General features: G+C 47.7%; 1 protein-coding gene across 1 annotated transcript in view; it reads right to left on the reverse strand.

The window, feature by feature from the left end:
- The window catches only part of SPEG (striated muscle enriched protein kinase), a 144146-nt gene extending 122903 nt beyond the window's left edge, over positions 1-21243 (reverse strand). The window contains exon 1 of the mRNA XM_056852175.1: positions 20791-21243. Within this exon, the coding sequence (XP_056708153.1) occupies positions 20791-21232 (442 nt within the window). The 5' untranslated portion in view covers positions 21233-21243. The remainder of the gene's footprint in view (positions 1-20790) is intronic.
- Positions 21244-24536: the final 3293 nt, after the last annotated feature.

A 24536-nucleotide genomic window follows, 5' to 3' on the forward strand; every position in this document is an offset into this window, starting at 1 on the left:
TGCAGATCAAACTTTGTCATTTTTTTAACCACTGTACAAGGGGGGGGGGGAAGAAAGGTGGTGGTAACGCCTCCCCCCAAAAAAGCTGAAGAGGTGGAAGATGAATTGCAGTAGTTACAATTTGGAGCCTAAGCTGTAAGTTTCACAGGAAAACCCGGTGGGGAGTGATGGCGACAAACTCAAATATGCAGCTTATGAACTTGCCATGGGGGAAATTAGCCAAAAGACCTAAGAGTGGGGAAGGTGTGTGTCACAGCACACTCTCTTCTCCCTGCAGTTCCATTACCTTCAGGGGATATGAGATTGGGCTGGAGTTTTCCCTCCTGCAGTGACAGCCAACACAGTGTCATGGGGGAGACACGCTGACATGAGCCTCTGATTTGGCAAGTTATCTGCAGCCTCTCTCACTATATTTTATAGATATAATATCTACTACATTTTTACCATATTTGTACCTAAATAATCATTTTATATTCTAATAGTGAAGTTGGCCAAATCTGAGGATACTTAAATCCAGTGACTGAAGCTGTGACCAGGCAAGACAGATCTTTTGACAAGCCTGAAAAGGCCCCTAGGTTTGCAGAAAAATGTGAAATTAAAAAAAAAATACATGGGGGGTTAAAAACCCAAAAATGATAAAAAGGAGCATCTGTAGCTTTAAGAAATGGATTTCCACAGTGGCTAGGCAACCATAGATGCAGGTTTGGTTCTGACAGTAAAAGGCAGGGGGAGGGGGAGGGGCCCTTTCCATGCCTATTTTTTGGCCTTTGAGGGAGGACTCATTGGGATAGGTCTAGGATTGCCTGCTCCAGGTTGGGAAATTCCTGGAGATTTTGTGGTGGAGTCTAAGGAGGGCAGGGTTTGGGGAGGGGAGAGGCCTCAGCCAAACAAAATGCCATACAGTCCACCTTCCAAAGCAGTTATTTTCTCCAGAGGGACAGATCTCTGTTGTCTGGAGTTGTAATTCTGGGAGATCCTCCACTCCCCAAACCCCACCCTCCTCAGGCTCCACCCCAAAAATCTCCAAGTATCTCCCAACCTGGAGCTGGCATCCCTATCTCTAGGTCCCACCTGGAGATTGGCAGCCCTAGGCCTGGAAGCAATATCTGGATGACTTGATACCACCCAGGAGCCTATCAGAAATACAAATGGCAATCTTGACACCAGCATTGCTTCCTTTTGATCAGACACAAACAGTGCCAGATTTACGTATAAGCTTAGGGCCTCCCTCTCTTGGGGACCCCCAAAAAATTTAAAGGAAAAAAAACCCTGGATGTACATTTCCAAAATATAAGATAAAAAACAAATAAAATAAAACCTACATACAGCAACAGTGTTTTGTGTTGTGTAGGCTCCTATGATGTAAGTAATGGCCCCCGCCTGCATATTTTGTTATGTGCAAATGGCTTTAGATACCTATTAGGTCCATAAATTACCCTATAGCATATATTCAACACAACAAACAGCGACAATTCGTTGTTGACAAATGACAGCTGGACATACAAAGGGCCCCATTACCTTCAATAGCTTAGGGCAGGGATGGGGAGCGTCCGGCCCGGGGGGCGTAAGCGGCCCCTGAGGACATTTTCAGTGGCCCTCGGGAGCTCCAGGGCCCAGCCGCGGAGGCGCAGCACAGTGCGGCCCTCCCCAAGGGTGTTCCTGGGGCCGCGGCGCCCTTTGGACCTCCTCTCGTCGCTCAACTTACTCCTGATTTTCTTGGCAGTCGATCCACAAATATTGGAATTGATTTCGGCGCTGTTGTTCTGCATGTCTGCCCTCCGTCTGCATTTTCACAGTTGTGGAGTCAGTTTATTTTCTTCTGCATGTACCTTCAGTAGTCTGGATTTCCATGGGAAATCACGTATTGTTGTCATTGGTGGCATCATAGCACACACACTTACCTTTTAATTTTTTGTGCATGCTTATATCAATATATTAATATCATGGCTACAATTTTAAAGGCACTAAAATATACGGTTGTAATGATAGGTCAATCAGGTGCTCTGATTCCCAGCTTTCTTGCTTTCTTTATTTTTCTTTTTTTAAAAAGCAAGTCTCAAAAAAGTGAAAACTAAAGGCACAAAAATGTGTGCAGGAATCAGGGGATAAATCAAAACAATATGAGGCCAGAGCCAACAAAAAAAAGGAAAAAAAATCCCAAAATATTGACTAGGCCTCTTGCCTTTGTTTGCATTTCACATTGTGAATTTTACAATTTACAAGGAATAGTTTGAAGCTTTTCCCACCCTTTTAGTAGGTATGACCCAGTGACCTTATTTCATTTCTGTAATCCTTGGAGATAGGGTTGCCAGGTCCCTCTTCGCCACCTGCAGGAGGTTTTTGGGGCGGAGCCTAAGGAGGGCGGGGTTTGGGGAGGGGCTTCAATGCCATAGCGTCCAATTGCCAAAGCGGCCATTTTCTCCAGGTGAACTGATCTCTATCGGCTGGAGATTGGTTGTAATAGCAGGAGATCTCCTGCCACCACCTGGAGGTTGGCAACCCTACTGGGAGACCACCATTCTTCTGAAGTGGAATCTAGAGTAAGATCCTGCCCTCTGGGTTTAGCACTGTGCACTTCCCTGCCTCTTCAGAGTGCTGGCTTATAGGCAAATGTAAAAGGGTCTTCTTTACCTAGTGACTCTGCTGAGCCCATTCCCTTGGCTATGGAATCATTAGGGAGTAGGGAGTATCAATGGGAATCTCATTCTTCCCGGTGTCTCTACCTGCTGTTTAGCATATGGGCATTGCCCAAGTGACCTAAGTGGCTGCTTGGGGCACCAAACCAATGGGGGGCACCAACACAGCAGTCAACTGGTGTGGTGTGCCTGTTCTTGCCTCCTGTAGTGGTGGTGGTGGTGCTGAGGGTCCAAGGTGCTACAGAGGCACTTCTTAACTGGGCACCACCTTGCACTTTACCCAAGAGGCACAAAAGGGGGTGCATTGCTTTCTCTCATGTCACTGCTGTCCACTCAGGATCCATCCAACATGGGGTGCAGAGGAAGCACCTCTGCAGCCTGCCTCGGAAGCAGCAGGAAAGGCAGCAGGAAAGGCACATACTCCTTTTGTGCCACAGCCAGTGTAGAGGAAATGCCTCTGCAACCTGACTTGGAGTTTCCTCTGCTCTGTCCCTTGGCTTGACCTGCTGCTGTGCACTCAGAATTCTTAATCCAAGGTTGGCTGCAGAGGCATTTCTTCTGCACTACCTCCTTCAAGCCTGGCAAGGTGGTAGCAAAACAGGTGCTTGGGACAGTTCAATAGTTTGAGCTGGGTCTGAGCTCCACCTCTTCAGGGAACTGACAATGTTAAAAATGGTGGCAAGGAGGGGAGAGAGGGGGAAAGTAGTCAGCCATTTTCGGAGACAAGACACTGCAGAGCCCAGAGAAAAGCCAAGATGCCTGAAGATTCAGTGCAATGTTCCAGTGCAAGGATTATATTTACTCCCCTTGTGGGCCTGGCACTTGCCCTCGACTTGCATGTAACACAAGCTCTGGCTGCTTTGCTAGAATCTGAGGGGCTGGCACATTCCATGGCAAAAATAGCCACCAAGCCCCAAGCGAGAGGCTGACTGACTGGACAGCTGTACCAGACAGAGCCGTCACACGGAAATGGAGACTGGCAACTCCAGCATGCACAGGCCTCGGTTCAGAGGGCAGCACTTTCCTAATGAAAGCCTATGCTTGCAAACCAGACAGTGCCACGTCAGTATTTGAGGGATCACCGCAACAAGGCTGGAATACACCCCCCTGGAGTGCTTTCTAGGGCCATTTTGCCTACCACTACGGTTGGATTCCAGGGCACCTGCCTGCTTACACCCCTGGTGAGGAAAAGAAAGGAAGTTCCCCATGGCATGAACAGACAAGACTTTTGGGCTGAATAACATACAAAAGCAATACTAGGTATTATTGAAGGCCATTGGGGAACCACCTTTCCATGAAAGCCCTAACAGCCCATTCCTAACCTGGGAGGGCGAAGGGCCCGAGGAGGCGTGGAAGGGCCCGCACTGGTGTCCGCACAACTTGCACTGGCGCCTGGGCCACTTGCGCCACTGCAACTAGCACTGGCACCTTTGTTGGGGTGTGGATGCTGGCTTCCCAGCATTGCCGTGGCAGTGCGGCCCGGGGACTCAGGCTCATTCCAAGGGGCATTCCGGGGGCAGAGCCACCTTTAGGCTCCCTCCAGCCTTCCCCTCAGGAAGGGGTTGCCTGTAGCCCAGGTGGGATAATTCAACTGGATTGGGCATCTCACTGGATGGAGGAGGGAGGTTTTTTAAAATCAAGCTATGCCTACATAATTCTGGCAGGGGGGAGAGAAGAGAGAGATGTGAAAAACAGGTTTTATCTATGAGTCATTTAAAGTGAGGCTGGACTCTTAATTTGTGCTTAAATCTTATTAGATCTGTAGCCTGGTCTCATATGTTGCTTTGTAGCTATTTATTACTCACATTTTCATTCAATGCCCTTCCTCCAAGGAGCTTTGGATGGCATGCAAAGGTGTTATTCCATTTTATCACAACAGCCCTGTGAGGGTGGGTAGGCTGAAGGCACAAGTAAATCAACACTTACATACTCCTGTGCTATCATTTAAAGGGAAAAAAGGCAGGCAATTTGTCTTTGCCTATCTTTTCCCTTTAAAGGGCTAACCGTCCCTCGCCCCCCAGCAGTTATAATTACTGAAACCATGTAGGGGTGGGAGGTTTAAATTTTCATTCACCATTGTACTGTGTAGGGAAGATCCAGTCATGGATCTTTCAGCTTCTCATCTTCTTTGATCCCCTCCCCATGCTCATATGTAGGTTTTCCTGTTCAGGCCAACACCATCTCCAAGATGGGGCAGTTTACATTGGGATTTGGTGTGGGGAATAGTGGGCCTTCTCTAAGCATGGCAGTCCTAATCCAATGTCCACCACCACCACCCATGTCTGTTATTAACAGAATGCTAAAGGGAGACTCATCCGGGAGTCTTTCACCTTCAGGGCACTCCCTGTCCCAAAGATCTCTGACACAGATTGTGTTGGTCTGGTGTGGGATGCTGAGGACAGTTTAGCTATCTGGCTGGTGTACCGACCATGTAGCGCACCAGCAGACACCCTGTTGGGCCTGTTAGAGGCAGTACTGAGCTGGGCCTTGGAGTTACCCAGACTGATAGTTCTGGGGGACTTCAATGTCCATGCTGATGTTGCCTCATTAACAGGCTATGGACCTAGTGTCTTCCATGGAGGCACTGAGACCCCCCTCCCAGATTGTTTTAGGTCCCACACATCAAGCGGGCCACATACTAGATTTGATCTTTGATATGGGGATAAGAACATAAGAAAGGCCCTGCTGGATCAGACCAAGGCCCATCAAGTCCAGCAGTCTGTTCACACAGTGGCCAACCAGGATAGATGTGGATCTGATTTCAATTGATAGTGTGCCATGGCCAGATCACTTTGCCTTGAAGGCCCAGCTGGGTGTCCCAGCTCCTCCCTGCTTAGGTGGCGAGCAGATTTATGCTTGCCCACGGAGACTTATGGATACAGTTGGTTTCCAGAATGCTCTGTGGGATCTGATACCCCGGCACTTCCTTAGATGAGCTGGTGGGTGACTGGCAAGCCATCTTTCCAAAGCCATCGATGAAATCACTCCCCAGCATCCTCTTTGCCCCCCACCTTCACTGAGCTCTATGGTACATCACAGAGCTTTGGCAAAAAAAGCAGGAGCTTAGATGACTAGAGCAGGTCAGCGCTGCTGGTACTATTAGGACCTTTACCGCAGCATTTGACATGGTCGATTATGATCTGTTGAACCGCTGCCTCACTGTTACAGGAATACATGGGACAGCCTTTCAATGGCTGCTCTCATTTCTCCAGGATTGAGGACAGAGGGTGGTGCTAAGGGACACCTCTTGGTGTGAGGGGTCTCCCAGGGGGCGATTTTCTCGCCAATGTTATTTAACATCTATATGCACTCCCTCGCCCAGGTAGTCTGGAGTTTTGGTCTGGTTTGTCACCAGTATGCTGATGACACCCAGCTGTACCTGTTGATGGGTGACTGGTTGGATGCCATCCCGGATACCTTGGCCAGTTGTCTGGAGGCCATGTGAGATGGCTGAAGCACAGTCAACTGAAATTAAATCCATAAAAGATGGAGGTCCTGTGGCTGGGTCGAGGAGGACCAGAGATGGGGCACTGGCTCCCAACACTTGATGGGGTGCAACTAACACTGACACCTACCATTAAGAGTCTGGGTGTGACACTGGATGTCTCCTTGTCAATGGAGGCCCAGATAACAAACGAAGCCAGAACAGTGTTTTTCCATCTGCGCCAAGACAAGCAGCTGGTGCCCCTAGCTGTCCCGCCCTGACCTAGTTACAGTAATCCATGCAACAGTCACCTCCAGGCCAGACTATTGCAACTCACTCTACGTAGGGCTACCCTTAAGGCTGATCCAGAAGCTCCAACTGGTCCAGAACACAGCGGCGAGGGTCCTTACAGGGACCCCTTGGAGAGCACATATTCAACTGGTGCTCCATCAGCTGTACTGGATCCAGGTTGAGTATCGGATCAGGTTTAAGTTTCTGGTATTGACCTTCAAGGCCCTAAATGGTCTGGGACCATTGTACCTGTGGAACCACCTCTCAAGATATACCCTTCAAAGAGTGCTACGCTCCTCTGATGCCAATTTATTAGTGGTCCACAGCCCAAGAAATGTCCGGCTGTCCTTAACCAGGGCCAGGGCTTTCTTGGTCCTGGCTCCGTCCTGGTGGAACTCTCTGTTGAATGAGCCCTGAGCCCTGCAGGATTTGTCACAATTATGCAGGGCTTTTGCAAGATGGAGATGTTCCACCAGGCCTGTGGCTGAAAGCAGCAATAGTTTCACCATAGCTGGCCTCCCTGTTCCACCTTGTTCCTGCCACCACCAATAATAGTAATATAGTCACCATCAGGATTTTTGATTTTAAGTTGATTAAGTGAATTTTATTCCAAGTTTTTAATTGTGATTTATTATATTATGTATTATGGTACTGTTATGTATAACGGATCACAGCAGTGTGGTTAGTGAGGGAGCTGAGGCAGTAGCATGCAAGGTCTGTGGCATGTTTGTATTTTTACCTGAGGGTAAACAATAATTACACTGGCAGCAAGTGTAAGTTGGTAGCCCTGCTGGAGGAGAAGATACAGGGAATTGAGGCATGCTTGTCCACACTCCACTTTATAAAGGAAGGTGAAGAGTTCATGGACAGAACTCAAGAAGCACACTTTAGGGGGCCACAGGAGGAAGAGAGTAAGGAATCTGAACAAATGGAGGCGCAAGCAACACAGGAAGAGGGTGCATGGAAGAATGTGACCCACAGGAGCAGGAAAATCAGGAGTCATTCTTTTCCTCTGTTGCTCAGCAAATCGGTTCCAGGATTTCCCCACAGATACTAATTCTGGACAAGTGGAACAAGGGCTACCCCTCCACGAAGTGTGAAGGAAATTTCCTAGGCTTGTGCGCATGAGAGGACTTGATCTTCCGCTCCCCAATGTAGAAAGGGGCATGTTCTGGTAATTGGGGATTCCCTACTGAGAGGGGTAGAGTGTAAAGACTTGTCGTCTCGACAGGTCTGCTGTCTACCAGGTCCATGCATCCAGGATGTGACAGAAAGGATAGGAAGACTCATCAAGCCCACAGATTATTACCCTTTCTTAATCATTCATGTGGGAACAAATGCTATTGCCTGACACAGCCCAGAACGTATTAAAAGAGACTATGCGGCTCTGGATAAGAAGGTGAAGGACCTGGGGGCGCAAGTTGTTTTTTCATCTTAGTATGATAAAAAACAATATTACAAATTAATGACTGGCTGCGTAGGTGGTGTCATCAAGAAAGGTTTGGATTTTTGGACCATGGCTTACACTTTCGAGATGAAGCTCTTCTATCAGGAGATGGTTTGCACCTCACGAGGGTAGGAAAAAATGTGTTTGGTGAGAGCCTTGCCAACCTGATAAGGAGGGCTTTAAACTAAATCCTATGGGGGAGCGAGACAAGAACTTAAAGCTAGCATGATGACAATAACTGGAGATTAGAACAATAAAGATTTGCAGGGAGTGGCATATATGCAAGGAAACATAAATTTGTGGGTAAGTACAGAAATAAAAACCTCGGGACACATAAACCAGGGATTCCAGTGTCTGTACACTAATGCACAGAGTATGGGAAACAAGCAGGAAGAACTCGAAGCCCTAATGTAGGAAGGGGATATTGACCTAATAGGCATTACTGAAACTTGGTGGGATGTCACTCATTACTGGAATATTAAGACTGAGGGGTATGACTTGTTTAAAAGGGATAGACAGATAAGGAAGGGGGGAGGAGTAGCATTATATTTCAAAGATGTGTATACTTGTGAAGGAATACATGAATCTGAGAATGGACAGTCCAGTCTCTATGGGTAAAAATAAAAGGAGTAAGAAATAACTGTGATATTATGGTGGGGGTCTGCTATCCACCACCAAACCAGGCAGAGGACTTCGACGAGACACTCCTAGACCAGATTACAAAGTTCTCAAAGAGACGGGACACAGTGGTCATGAGAGATTTTAATTATCCGGAAATCTGTTGGAAGACCAACTCTGTTAAAAATGCAAGGTCCAATAAAGTCCTGACTTGAATTGCTGACAACTTCCTATTCCAGAAAGTGGAGAGGGAAACAAGGGGATCTGCTACCTTAGATTTGATTCTCACCAACAAGGAATAACTGGTTGATGAGGTTAAAGTAGTAGCACCCTGGGTAATAGTGACCATGTAATGTTGGAATTTACAATCTTGGGGAAAGGATAAACTGTATGTAGTCAGACATATAGGTTGGACTTTAGGAAAGCAAATTTTAACAAGCTTAAACTTATGCTGGGTAGAATCCCATGGTCAGAAATACTTCAGGAGAAGGGAGTTCAAGAAGGGTGGGAGTTTTTTAAAAATGAAATACTGAAAGCACAATCACAAACCATTCCTATGAGAAGGAAAAATGGGATGAGCCTAAAGAGGCCAGGGTGGCTCCATAAACAGCTTTTTAAGGAGTTGAGAAATAAAAAAAACTCCTTTAGGAAGTGGAAGGAGGGCCTTATAACCAAAGAGGAATTTAAACGAATAACTAGTGCTTGTAGGGAGAGTGTTAGGAAAGCTAAAGCTCAGTGTGAGCTTAGGCTAGAGAGAGATGCTAAACACAACAAAAAAGGGTTATTTTCCTATGTACAGCGTAAGAATAAGAACAAGGACATGATAAGCCCATTATGGAGACCGGAAAGTGAAATTGTAACAGGAGAGAACAGAGGGCAGAACTCCTCAATTCCTACTTTTCCTTGGTCTTTTCTTGCGAGGGAAGCGGTGCTCAACATGGCATAAACAGAACGCATGATGAGGATTTGCAGCCGAGGATTGGCATTGGGGTAGTGCACAAACACCTAGTTTCTTTAAATGAAACAAAGGCCTTTTATGCATGGGTTGGATCTCCCTGGTTGGACCTGGGTTCATTGCACATTAATGTAACCTGATTTGGGCGAAACTGTATGCATTGGCTTGAATGATCAGGGACGAAACTGTGTGCTAATCGAGCCGTGAATTCAGAAAAGCAGTCTCCCAAGCTCAAATCAAGTCCCACGCCATTAAATGCTGCTTTGTAATTGGCTAACTTACCAGTGCTCACCGTGAGAGAAGATTTCCCCCCCCCCAACCCAACTGCCGCCTAAAAAGCATTTTAAGAACAAAAAACAAAAAAACAGCAATCTGAAAGTAGGGGGGGGAGAAACCCAACCCTCATTTTTAAAAAGCCTTTCTTTTGCTCAGAAAGAGCTCCAAGGTAGCAGGAAGGACTTGAAAACCCGCCTCTTTACACACTGCTTCGTGATTGGCTGTGAGAGAAGCCAATCTTCTGTGTTTCCCCGTTTAGTCATCTGAATGTTGCTTTGAGCTGGGCTGAGCTCAGGGGAGAGGGGAAAGTCGGATTAACAGAAGAACAGGAACACCGGGGTTGGTTTTGCGTCGAAACAGCGTCGAGCTACCAACGAATGGTACTCTGAAAAGTTAGATCCTGGCTGAATCAGGGAATAAAGGAGGTTACAGCGATCATGCATAAATGACCAAAGTCTTCAGGACCAGATGAATTACATCCAAGGGTACTTAAAGAATTTGAAGATGTAGTTTCTGAGCCTCTGTCCATTATTTTTGAGAATTCTTGGAGAACAGATGAGGTGCCAGAAGACTGGAGGCGGGCAAATGTTGTCTCCATCTTCAAGTAGAGGAAAAAGGAGGATCCAGGTAACTGCCAACCCATCAGCTTGATTTCTATACAGGGAAAAGTTTTTGAACAAATCATCAATTTCCCCCCCAGGCCAGACTGGCCAGGGATCCTGGAGGTTTTTTGCCATCTTCTGGGCATGGGGTAGGGGTCACTGGGAGTGTGGGTAGTTATGAGTTTCCTGCATTGTGCAGGGGGTTGGACTAGATGACCCTGGTAGTCTCTCCCATGATTCTATGATTTGTGGGGGGTGTCAGGTTGGTTAATGCCAATACCTGCCATAATGTTTGTATTGCTTTGTTTGTTTTGGTAACCTGATCAAGATGTTGTTTTGCATAGCTTTTCGTCTGGCTCCCGGGGAGTTTGTCAGTGCGTGTGTGGAGGAGGTTTCTTTAATTTCTCACAGCGCTGCAGAAAGCTTGAGAGGCACAGATAGCAACAGAGGCCTCTGGGAAAGTGAGACCACCTGGAGCTGGGTGGGAAATGACGGGGAGGGGAGCCTGTGCTGTCTATAACCTGAGCCTGTGAGAATGTATGCCGTTGGAGTTTTAATGCTTGTACCAGAGCGATGAGATTTTCTGACTGTTCCATGGAGTTACAGTAAACCACTGGTTACTGCTGATCAGCTACTGCCTTTGGTTATTGAAAAATCGCCTCAACAACTGGAAGACTCCCAGTAAAACTCTAATCATCTTTTTCTTCTGGCTGTAAGAGAACCAATGCATGGAATTATCCTGACAAGGTTTGCCTGAGCAGTTTTTCTTTGCTTTTTCTTTTTTTGTGTTTGTTTAGTCTTTTCCTCATTATGGAACACCAGGAGGAGGAGAATAAGGAGGAGAAAGAGTCTCCTATGGAGGAACCCCCTCAAGATTTGGGGAAGACTTAAACTGGAGCAGTTCCAAGGACCATGGGATGTGCTTTTGAATTACCCCGGGGCACTAGGCCCAGTGGAGGGGATAGTTGCCCTTGGTTGGGCAGAGACTTTTCACACGTGTCAGAATGAAGACGGTATGGTAAGACGGACCACTTTTGGATGCAGGGTTGGGAAGAGACCCAGGATTTGGACTATGACTGGCTGAGCGGCCACTGGGGAGAAAGGGTTGAACACATGAAGCTGCCTTATACTGAATCAGACCCTTGGTCCATCCAAGTCAGTATTGTCTACTCAGCAGCTCTCCAGGGTCTTGGACAGGGGTCTTTCACATCACCTATTTGCCTAGTCCCTTCAACTGGAGATGCCGGGGACTGAACCTGGGACCTTCTGCATGCAAAGCAGAGGTTCTACCACTGAGCCACGGCCCCTCACCAAGGTGAGGCCTTATGCAAGGGAGGCTGTGGTGCTTTGGTCACATTGTGAGAAAGACGGGAGTTGCTGGGAAAGACAGTTCAGACTTGATTTGATCTATAACCCACTGATTTGTTTTTTTGTTTTGGGGAGCCCACAGTATCCATAACACGGTACCCGTAACATATCCATAACCTGAACTTGTGGGTTTTGTGGGGAGTGTGCTGCCAGAGCGTGCCTGGGTGCTGCTGTGTCCAGCCTCTGCTGTGCGCATAGTGCAGTTTGGTAAGGGATGGTGGCTGCTGTAGAACAGTAGCAAGCATTCAGGCCTGATTTGAGTCATTCACATCAGCTGGTAGCAAGTCAGTTGGTTGCTGCTAGGTCTAGCCCCTTTGAGTCCTTCCTCAAAGGCCAAACAACCCTAGAAAGAACCCTGCCCCTTGTCAGGTCCTCACTGAAGTGTTTCCATAGAGGGTTTTTTGCAAGTGCTGGAGCATCCCCCCAGTGCAATGCTAAAGGGTTGAATAAATCACCCGCTTCAGAAGACACAGCAAGGGCTCTCTTCAGTGGCAAGCAGAGCTACCTCCAGGCGTCTTTGTTTTGCTGCACATAAGCACCCAGTTTGAGGAAGGCATGGACTTGGGTCTCACTGGGAGAAAGACACAGGGCTGGGCTGGCTTCTAAGGCTTTCCGGGTGGCTGCTGCTACGGCTTGCCTTGTTTCCTCCTCTCCAGCAACCCTCCACCCCACCCCAGAACCTCACTGCTGATCAGCTGTTTTTTCAACCAGCTGTTTGGCTGGGAGGCAGGGAGGACGGGCTGCTTTTTTCTCCACTGCCCGGGTTGGGGATGCCCCAACATACCCGACCTGACATCATCACGTAGATGACGCTGGTTGCAGCCCCCAACCCTGCCTCCCTAAACCTCCTGCCCGTTGCAAGGAGGGAACTGGCAAACCTAGGGGTAAGGGAGTGGTGCCTGGGGAGGAGGAATAAAAGGCATTGCCTGAAAAGGGAGGGGGTTCACTCCTAGGGAGCAGGGCTGGGGAGGGGCTGCTGCAGACGGAGGGATCCCTCCTCCAGGAAGGGGTGAGTTAGCCTGAGACCTGGTGCCAGGAGACGGCTAGGGACAGTAAAGATAGACGCGTTGGGGTTTTTATTTGTTTGATTGCCTGCCTTTACTGGTTCTGTCATCCTATTGTGGCTTGAGTTATCATTATTATTAGACCTCTTTAATAAACTGTTTGTTACTCTGCCTGGGTCCTCACGCCTCATTTGGTCACCTAGAAAGTATACCCTGTGGGGAGAAGCAGCAGCCATGGGCAGGGAGGGTGCTCTGGGCCCTCCTGAGTTAGGCCCACACCAGAGTGGTGGCAGCTACTGAAGATCCCCATTCCTTTCCCTTACCTGACAGCAGGTAACAACAACAATAATAAAAATTTATATATATATATATATATATATATATATATATATATATATATATATATATATATATATATATATATATATTGCGTAAGTAATCACTAAAATTAATAAATTCATTCAATACAATTAATACAGTTAACAAGCTGGTACTCATATGGTTGCCCTCAATTGTAGGCCTGGTGGAATAGCTCTGTTTTACAGGCCCTGCAGAACTTCTGAAGGTGTGCAGGGCCCTGATGTCACTCGGAAGAGCCTTCCATCAGGCTGGGGCCAGGGCCGAAAAAGCCCTGGCCCTTGTTGAGAACAACCGTACACTTTTAGAGAATGAACCAATACTTTTTTCCACACATTGATGTTGGGTGGTGTGACTTTTGTTCCTCCAAATTTTCTTTTTCTAGGTTTTGGTAAGTTTTTGATAATATCTTTGCTAGTGTTTAGTGTTAAAGATGTATAGGCCAAGGTGTGCTTATAAGCTTGAGCCTTAGTTAGTGTGGATGATATTTTTATGTGTATATTTCTCTGGTTTCGTTAACCAGCAACTAGTGCTTCAGTTCCCATGTTTGCTGAGATATTTCTGTTTTCTAGCGTAAATTTTTTATATTTTTCTTATTCAGTTGAATTTTTTTGAAGTGGCAGACCTGGCTTATTTCTTATTTACTGTATTTCTAGTGGTAGAATTCTTTGTAGACAGTTCAACATTTACATGGGTCATGTCGAGGGTAATGCCTTTACAACAGTTCAAGTTCCTCTCAGAATTGGTGAACAATTCTGAAATTGATGAGGACAGTATTAAACTTATAATATCGCATTATAAAGATGATATTGACCGCAAATTAGTAAATGAGTGTTATCAGTTCAAAGAATATTTACACTTTGGGAAATCCCAGAAGGAAACACGCCATCTAAAATGCAATGCACAGATGTTCTTCAGCTTATTTGTGAGCAATAATATTACTACTGTGCTTAAGCTGTACTTGACAACGCCTATCATGAGCTGTGAAGCAGAAGGGAATTTCTCAAAGCTATCCATTATAAAGAACAAATTTTGGTCTACCATGACTGAAGAGCGCTTAAATTCTTTATGCATATTGTCTCTAGAAAATGGCATTGCAAGGAAGCGCTCATATGACAAAACTGTATGTGAATATGTTGCTAGAAAAAAACAGAAAAAAGCTATTTTGTAAAATGTGCTTCATGTAGTATGTATTCTCATAGGTGTCTAAAATAAAAAGATTATATTAAGTGTGGTCTTTGCTATGTTTTATTTCATCATTCTATGATGCATCATGCATGTATATAATGTTTCCCTAATTTTCATCTCCCCATAACTCGAAAACTATAAGGCTAGGAAATTTTTATTCACACCAGTGACAGACATGTGTGATAACCCAGTACAGCAATTTTAATCAAAATCTGAGATGTAGTAGTTAATTTTTTTATAAATTGTGGTGATCTGCCATTAGAACAACCCCATTGAAGAAGATAACAGCGGTTACCCAGACCTCGTTGCTGGTGGGAAGGGGCTAACTGTATGGCCCATTTTCAAGGACTCCACCCCACCTCCCTGTTCTCCACCATTTTGGAACTCAAGGTCCTTGCAAGGGCAGCAAGGCCCACTGGCCCTTGTTGGATGTTGCCCTATTGTAGCTGGTTGTGAAGGGGCCCCCATAACCATTCAAGCTTCAGGGCTCCAAAAATGTAGGTCCGCCACTGACTCTACTGGCTCTGTGTTATCTTCCAGGCAAAATTTCTGGCGCTTGATTTGAATACAATGTCTTTATCAGCTTTACTCCTACATAGAATCATAGAGTGAGAAGGGGCCATATAAGCCATCTGGTCCAACCCCCTGTTTAATGCAGGATCTGCCTAGAGCAGTGAAGGCGAACCTTTTAGAGACCGAGTGCCCAAACTGCAACCCAAAACCCACTTATTTATCGCAAAGTGCCAACACGGCAATTTAACCTGAATACTGAGGTTTTAGTTTAGAAAAAACAACTCATACATACATACATACATACATTAATTAATGACATTAATTTGTCCAATCCCCTCTTAAAGGCATCTAGGCTAGATGCCATCACCACATCCTGTGGCAAGGAGTTCCACAGGTTAGTTACATGCTGGGTAAGTGGGTGTTCCTCTTTTAGTAGGGGGTTTCACTGAAAGGTGGGAGGCACCGGAAAACCCGCGCTGTGGCCCCAGTGCTCTGCTCCTCTCCAGCGATGCCACGCTGTGAGCTATGCTCCCCTCCAACCTAACTCCTCTCCAACCCCACCACGGGAATCACCTTCACCACAGACTCAACAGGCTGCCGTCCGTGCCGCACCCTCACGCCGCATGTGAGCCACCCTGCCGTGTGTGACAGGGGAGGGAGGAAGCGCTCCCATTGGGCTGCTGTGCAGAGGGGCGGGTGATGTGAGAAATGCCCTCAGGCGCATGTGGAGAGGGGGAGAGGAGCAGCCCGGCCCCGCGTCCCTCTGGCTTTCTAGTAACGAACTCAGGCGAACTCTGTGCTGGGGCGACGGCGCACGTGCCCACAGAGAGGGCTCTGAGTGACCCCTCTGGCACGCGTGCCGTAGGTTCGCCAACACTGGCCTAGAGCATCCCTGACAAGTGCTTGTCCAGCCTCTGCTTAAAGACTGCCAGTGAGGGGGAGCTCTACTGGTCATTCTGACATATGAGTCATGTCATGAACTGTGAAATTTGCGGTCCGATTATATGTAATATGGAACTCTGAGGAAGAATTCAAAACAAGGCAAACCGGAGCTTGTCAGTTTCTGTCGAGCATGCAGGATCAGCTTCCTCCGATCCAACATGCATCTGCATTCACAGCCTTGTGCTGAGTATCCTGGATTCAGTCTTTCCGATTCACAGTCTCTCGTTGTGGTGTGTTTTGGAACAGGATTATCTCGTTGTGGTACAAGATTTACTATCGAGTGGAGGAGTGTCCAGCAGAAGTGTGGAGAGAGTCTGCGAACTCATGAACTCACTAATTGCATGACTGAGCGGCAAGGGCAGCCAGTTCCTGCACTCCATCGGACTTTGAGTCAAGCTGAGTTGTTTATTATTCTCCGTTCCACTTGCATTTGATTTATATATGTTTGGGGTTACTTTGCTTTATGAATGCCTTGTAAATTTATGTATTAGATGAGATATAGTACTAGTAAAGTGTAGCATTTAAGAATCGTGTTGTTTGTGGTCTGTGCTGCTGTTATATTCCTTTCTATTTTGCTTATTATTGTAACAGCACGCTACTTTGTGTATACATTACCTGGAGGTTGGCAACCCTAACCATGAAGAGGCCTGTGTGCTCAAAGGCCCAAACAGAGTTGCCGGGTCTCTCTTTGCCACCGGCAGGAGGTTTTTGGGGTGGAGCCTAAGGAGGGCAGAGTTTGGGAGGGACTTCAATGCCATACAGTCCAATTGCCAAAGTGGCCATTTTCTCCAGGTGAACTGATCTCTATCGGCTGGAGATCAGTTGTAACAGCAGATCTCCAGCTAGTACCTGGAGGAGGCAACCCTACTATCGGGTCAGTGTATGGATAGACAGTGTAATATGTTAGTATGTTGTGAAGGGGTGGGAGACCATTCCTTTACCACAGGAAGGGGACTGTCTCAGTCAGGTGAGACCTTTTCTGCACACTGGAGTTACTCCAGATTTTCTTGGGAGTCAATCTATAAGCATTAGAATGGGTTTGGGCAGGGTTCTTTGGCACATCTCCCCTTCCCCCTGTGCATTTTTTACAGTTGTGGAGTCAGTTAATTTTCTTCCACAAGTGCCTTAAATAATGAGGAATTTCAAGGGAGGGGGCCGCCGTCATCAGTGTCATCCCAACGGATGTCGGTTTCAGGTAGCCGGCTCAAGGTTGACTCAGCCTTCCATCCTTCCGAGGTCGGTGAAATGAGTACCCAGCTTGCTGGGGGTAAAGGGACGATGACTGGGGAAGGCACTGGCAAACCACCCCGCAAACAAAGTCTGCCTTGGAAACGTCGGGATGTGACGTCACCCCATGGGTCAGGAATGACCCGGTGCTTGCACAGGGGACCTTTACCTTTTAAAATAGAGATATAACGCTGCAGTCTTACAATGACAGTTTAAGGAGGTTCCCTCAATTCCCAGCTTTCATTTATACAAAAAATAAAAATCTCTATCCCTTTCCCTCATTGAGATATAAGAAAAATGCATATCTCCATGAGAGATGAAGCTAGACTTACTTTAAAAAAAAAATTGAAAGCTGGGAATTCAGAGAACCTGTTTAAATATCATTGTAACACTGCAGCGTTACATCGCTATTTTAGGACCATTTTAAAAAATTGAAATCATTCATGCGAGGGGAGTGAGTGGTTTAATAATGATGACATTGAAATAATTGAAAATGGGGCTGGAGGTGGGTGGGACAAAGGCACTAGGAAAAAGCCAATTCAAAACCAGCTTCCAGAAAAGCATTGGGGTAAACGTGGTCTCAAAAGAGACAGAAAAATCTCATGGGGAAAACAAAAAAAAAAACAAAGTGAAAATTAAAGGTACAAAAATGCAGGCAGAAATCAGGGCCATAAAACTGAAGCAGTAGGGGGGGGGCAGAACCTATGGGGAGAAAAACCATGTGGAAAAGCCATGAGTCTGAGGTTGTCCTGCATTTACAAAGTGTTAGTAGAACCAAAACCTTCAGCCCAAGACACAAAGAAAGAAAGAAAGAAAGAAAGAAAGAAAGAAAGAAAGAAAGAAAGAAAGAAAGAAAGAAAGGATTCCCCTTTCTTTACAGCCTGAAAATTTAAACTTATGAAGGGAGGCACCACACACTGAGACAAATGATTAGCCCAGTACTGACAACTTTGATTGCCAGGGTCCAGGTCCAAACACTTGACTGCTGAGATCCAAAGCAGCCTTGCTGGGAACTGGACCATGCATGTGAAGTATGTTCTATCTATGCAAAGCTATGCCTCCTCCGTATTTTTTCAAGGTACTGCCCTCTTTTCTGTAGCCACATGGAGGTGTACAGAATATGAACCCATATGAACCCTTTGTGCACCCATACCAAGAATCTTGTGTCTAGACCAACAAGCCTCTTGCAATTAGGTCACAGACTGGCCTCCTGATTGACTGGTAGCTGTATATATTCTCTCTGGAAACAAACATTACATCTTAGATGTTCCTTGGCTCTTTTGATCCTTTACAATGAGGCAGAGCCTTGGCTTGCGCACTGATATGCTACCAAGCAATCCCTGAGAAGCATGCCTTGCCCTTATCCCAGACATTTGGTCCTCATGGGGAGGAATTAGTGTAGGAGGTACAATCGATTGTACCTCAGTGGTACAATCGTGCACCTATCTGAAATAGCCACTACAGAGTGACTGGGAGACAGTGCATGCATGGTATTTTTGAACCTTGACAGTCCTGCAAAGGGGATAGGGTCCTGCAGAGAGTGGGACCACCCAGTCTCTTCACAGGCTCTCAGATGTGCTGAGACTGAATTCACACATGTGCCTCTTAAAAAAGGCTTTTTAGACATTCTCCTGCTGTTGGTATGAAAAGGGCAATTCTAAATATGCCTAGTAGCTGCTAGGCATAGGGGCAGACTTGCAAGGCTCCCCACACAAACCACCACCTGTTAGAATTAGTTTGCTAAACCAAAGCATTTTCCAGCCCAGCAGTATTTGTATCGATCCATGACATGAGCTCTGCTGCTTGGCAGAATGGAGGCCAGGGCCATTCCCAAGTCACAGCTGTCATATGGTTCCATGCTAGGAACACAATCCTGAAATCCCTAATGCACCTGCAAAACATATGTAGGATTCTCCCCTGGACTGGGAGTGGGGTACACCCAAGGCTGCGAGGAATGTTTGCAAACACAGAAGCCGCCCTGGCACACCAAAGACGAGGGCTGCCAAGTCAAGACCCTGACTTCCACCTCAAAGGTGGGAAATTTCCCAGACATGGCTTCTTTTGTCCGTTGAAACTGATGGGGTGGGGGTGGGAGAGGAACAATGCCAGATAATACTTTCTCCATGTAAAATTACAGGAACACTTTCTGAGTTTCAACCCTAAATCTGAGGGCCAAGTTACTCACAAAGCTGAAGTTCTCCAGATGTGTTATTTGGCCCTAAAGATTGTACAGGGAATATGGATTTGGGCCACAGTGTTGGAAAGGAGGAGTTAATTCTTCCACTGTTTCCCTGAATGAAAAAAACCCTGGAAGGATTTAAGTCCCAGAAAGGAAAACAAACAAACAATACAACAGGTATATTAAAGATAACCCCAGGGATCATTGTCAAATGGAGAAATGATGCCAGAAGAAAATTTAAACTCTCCCTTTCTGCAGAACCACAGCTCTGATCCAGACGACAACCCCCATAATTGCTTTTTAAGGGGCAAGCCACCTCTGGAGCTCCTGTCACCAGTCTCCAAAGTCATGTGTGGTTTGGCCCTGAGCAGAGACACACAGAAATGGGAAGTCTTGGCTCCATCCCATCAGAAGATCCCGACTGACGGGCTTACCCTCTGCACTGTGTCTCCACTTCCATCCTATCAGTGGGCCCATTTGAACCAAAACCACCACCACCATTACTCTAGTGAGGTCAACGATGACTTCAGCACAGAAGCCCTTCATCTTCTGTAGTTTCCACCCGGTGCAGATAACAACCCTTGTTCTAAACCTCTGGTCATGTTAAGTCCATGCCCAGTGACGGACAAGTGAATGATTCAGATGGCGTACCATAAAGTGACCTGTGTGGCAGGGTGTGAAGCGTTTTAATTTCCTGAAAGGACTCAGCTTTCAGATGCTCAGAATTGTTGTGCTCACGTGGGGTGCAAGGGGGGAGGGGAAGATATTCCCGGCTGATGCCCTGGCCCTGCCGTGTTTTATGTTGGTGCTAAGACATACCCCTTGGAACCATCTCCTCCATACAATACCACATAATTAAGTCGCCTGCTTCCAACTTCTAGAAATCTAATCACTCGGGACATGCAGTAGGTATCAACAGTTGCCAAAAGATTCTAGATAGAAAGATGCCAGGATTCGAGTCCCCTTGTAAGCCTCGCACCTGAAATCCTGGCTGATAAAGGGCTGGTAACAGGGCTGCCAAGAAGCACCAGATGAAGATTCTCACACTACTGAGGCACAACCCCAGAATCATATGACAACAAATCATATTACTTCCCGGGGCTCCACGAGCCCCCAAGGTGAGAAGGGCTCCCAGCAGCCCTGGGTGGCACTCTGCACATGATCAGAAATGCTTCATACCTGGCTACTGATAAGGGTACAAATTCAAACAAAGCCCTGATATTGACACATTTTGCAATGCCGTCCCCCGTCCCCCCCACCAGCACAATACTCACTAACTCTGAAAGCAAAATGGGTCAAATGCTTATGAGATAGCCAGCCTCTTCCACCTGTGCTATGCCTTTACCTGCAACAGAGAGCTGCCCTGTGTGTGAGTGACACAATCCCGCATGCAAACCAGCAGCCCGTGACCTGGAAGTTCTGCCTCCTTAATCTCAGACTCACTGATGGGGAAATGCACCCTGTACATGGTCAGAGGCATCCCACCATCATTAGACAGTTTCTAGGGCTGTCCATTTACCTGGGAAACAAGCTCCAATCCAGAACAGAACCCTGGCTCTTAAGACACACAATCATACCGGGAAGACCTGGAACCTCGTCTGGGGAGAGCAGCAATTCCTGGTCCCTTTGGTGAACTTTATTGCTGACTGCCAAAGCAAAGGCTGCTGCTCTCCCAAGACCAGGTAGCTTTTCAGGGCATGCGCACACATTGCCCACCACAACTGCACACCGACCACTGGTCCTCTGACCCACATCTTCCATACCTTCCACATCTGTGACCGTCACCGTGGCGCTGGTGACAGCTTCGCCATGCTCATTCTTGGCTATGCAAGAGTAGACCCCACCATCAATCACTTTGCTGTTGCGGATCCAGAAGCTGCCATACTCCTCTTCCTCTTTGTCCTCTTCCTCCTCCTCCTCCTCCTCAGTGGGGGCAACAGGCACCTTCTCTTTGTACCAGCTGAGATGCGGCCGGGGGCTGCCAGCCACTACCACCCTCAGCGGAATATTGCGGCCGAGGCTGAGAGCTGTGTCCTTCAGCTCCTGCAGGAAGACTGGGGCGGCAGGGTCCCCCTGCTCAGCTGCAACTTTGGCTCTCTTAGGAGGGATGGCAGGGCTTGGAGGGCCTCTCCCCTGGCCCCGTCCTCTCCCCACAGCCTCTTCTGCGGCCTGGCTGAGGTTGTTCAGTCCCTGAGATTTCTTCATGCTTGAGGCCTGATAACTCAGTCACTTATGTTATGGAGTCTGTGGTTGCAGCTCTATCCCACAGCAGCCCCTCATCTGGGGATCTGCACTCCCCCCAGCCGAAGGGCCCAGCAAAGCCCTCCAGCAGCCGTTCCCCTTGCTTGATGTTCACCCTCTCTGTGAGTGACCCCCAGCTGCTGGATACCTGCCAGGGGGCATTGACGCTGCTCCAGGTGCCTGCCCACCCAGCCAGCCAAAGTCCCAGAAGGGCATTTCTCTACCAGGCAAGGGGTTATTTTTAGGCTGGTCTCAGGTTGCAGTCAGCCCATCCCAGCACTTCAAGAGGGCCAGGCTGTTTGCTGATGGCTCGTCCCTCTGGGCGCACTCGGCACTGATCCCCCAACCTGTAGCTTTTGAAATCCTTCCTAGCTGTCGGTGGGCTCAGCACCCTCTCATACCACAGAGTTCCCCCCTTTCCCTCTGTGCGGCATAACTGAGCCCCCAGCTTCCATATAGTTTTCTCTCTCTCCCCCCCCCCCCATAGCAGCTGCCGCCTGGTTGTCACATTCCTTGACCAAGCTGAGTAAAGCAGAGCATATGACTGGGGCGGCTTAGCTCGCCTGGCAAAGATAGACATGGGTGGGTGGTGCTTTCCATATTAGTGTTGAGGGAAGGGGGCCTCTCTGATCTAGCCCAGCCTTCCTCATTCCTGCAGAAGAGACATCAGGGACACCTGAAATGCCTGCTAGGAAAAAGATGTGCTCCTCACTGTTGCTTAGGGAGCGCAGGAAAAATTAGGGTGCAGCTCAGACATACATGCCCCCAGCACAGCCAGAATTCTCTGAGGTGTACCGCGTGAGATGAAAAACAAAGAGGCTGCAGGTCAAGATTTGGCAGAGCTCCGGTATATGTGGTGGAGGGACTGCAGGCAGGGCTGGCTCATCCACTGGGGAATGGAACAATTGTCCCGAGGGCTGACCCTGCGGGAAGAACCGAACCACAACAGAGGGCTTGAAGGTAACTAATATTATAAAAGGTAACGGTAGTCCCCAGTGCAAGCATTGGGTCAATACTGACCAATGGGATGATGTCACATCACAGTGTTTACTAGGCAGACTATGGTAGTTTATGCATGGGTACGTTCACTCACGTTCGCCCCTGGTCTGTCTTGGTTGTTCCTTGGAGTCATGCATGAGTTTTCCCTCTATTAGAGATGACCTTGCTGCCAGCCCTCACAAATCCCGGGACTTCCCTTACAGACTGCCTATAATAGGGACACCCTCAGATTCCCACACTTATGCATTGGAACCACTGCTGAGTGGCAGGGGAGGCACAGCAAGACACAGCACCACACTCCAAGGCACAGGAACGCCCCAGACACCCCACCGGACATCGCTGCACTGAGCCAGCAGGAACCTGCGAATGGCACACAGCACCTGGGCCCGGAGAAAGGGACGTGACCTGGATTCCATCTTGGAGGTGGATGCCAAGCAGAACAGAGGACTCCAGATTCTGCTCTTGCCTCTCCCCACCTGTGACCCGACCCTTGTACAGCTGCCTTCCTGGACACCTTTGCATAACCAAAGACACAGCCAGCATATCAAGATCTGCTTAACGACTCTGGGCTCTGAACCATGGCAGTTCCTCTTCTCCCCTCTTTGCATTTCCTCTCTGGGATGGTCCGACTATATGCTAATCCCATTTTCTCATTCAGTCTCCTTGACTATCCCTCATCCCAGTCCCTGCCGGTTGTCAATACCGCAATCAATCGATATCTGACAGTCCTTGTAATCCAATCATATTCGGATCACCCTGGCTCTTACCTTTTCACTCCCCAATTTCCTACCGCTCATGAAACAATCTTACCTTTGTGCCCCACTGCTCACATGCCCCTTGAGTCAGCCTGCCCCTAGGGCAGGATTCAGCCATAAATATTGGCTCCCTGGCACATGCCAGTTGCTTCTGGTTTGGGATCCATCAGAATGCCCCATGATGCTCTGTCTGGCTTCCTGGCTGTAAAGCACTGGTTTGTGAAGCAGCCCTCCTCCTCCTCATAATCAGCCTCTCTCGCTGAAGACCTTCTTGTAGGTTATCCGGGCTGTGTGACCGTGGTCTTGGTATTTTCTTTCCTGACGTTTCGCCAGCAGTGGCAGGCATCTTCAGAGGAGTAACACTGAAGGACAGTGTCTCTCAGTGTCAAGTGTGTAGGAAGAGTCATATATAGTCAGAAAGGGGTTGGGTTTGAGCTGAAACATCAGGAAAGAAAATACCAAGACCACGGTCACACAGCCCGGATAACCTACAAGAACCAATGAACTCTGACAGTGAAAGCCTTCAACAATATAAATGACCTATGTTTACACTTTACCCCCAGCAAGCTGGATACTCATTTTACCGACCTTGGAAGGATGGAAAGCTGAGTCAACCTTGAGCCGGCTACCTAAAACCGACTTCCGTTGGGACTGAACTCAGGTCATGAGCAGAGCCTTTGACTGCAGTGCTGCCGCTGACCGCTTTGTGCCACGGGGCTCCTTGATTAATATTACCTGGTAAATATGCCATTAAGCCACTATTAAAGGGACACAACATTTTTCTCCAACCCAGTTGGCAACTCTACTTAAATGTGGGTTGTTTGCCCTGGCATGGATGCTTTTGGGAAGTGTTTCTCCCCCTGCTTCCCCACAGCATCGTGGTGCTTCCATGCACCTGCCAACTTTCACCTGCCTTTCCTGCAGTATATCCCCAACCGGCTTTGCTGTGATGTTTTGGGAGAGATCACAACAAAACTGGAGTGAAAGGCATGTGGATTGGAAATAGGGTTGTCAACCTCCAGGTACTAGCTGGAGATCTGCTATTACAACTGATCTCCAGCCGATAGAGATCAGTTCACCTGGAGAAAATGGCTGCTTTGGCAATTGGACTCTTTGGCATTGAAGTCCCTCCCCTCCCCAAACCCCACCCGCCTCAGGCTCCTGCCAGTGGTGAAGAGGGACCTGGCAACCCTAATCGGAAAGTCTGGGAATTCCTGCTCCTGTCCACATCAGCGGCATTTCCCTTTCTTCTGTGTCCAGATGGGGAAGAGGGTGTCAATATGAAGAAGGCAAGGAAAGAAGGAGGTTGTGGTGAAAACAGTTGCTATTTATGGCTAAAATACATGTCTGGGGATTCCTTTATGAATCTCCAGTGTCACACATCCGGTCTGGCCCAAGGAGTCTCATCCAGGGAGAGAAAGAGAGGAAGGCAAAGATGGGCAGGCTGGGAATGAGAGGGAGAAGGGCCACCGATGGATGTAGCCAGTTCTGAGAATGCAATTTAAGAAAAGGAA

The sequence above is a fragment of the Euleptes europaea genome, chromosome 6 (genome assembly GCF_029931775.1).
Source record: "Euleptes europaea isolate rEulEur1 chromosome 6, rEulEur1.hap1, whole genome shotgun sequence".
NCBI classification, from domain to species: domain Eukaryota; kingdom Metazoa; phylum Chordata; class Lepidosauria; order Squamata; family Sphaerodactylidae; genus Euleptes; species Euleptes europaea.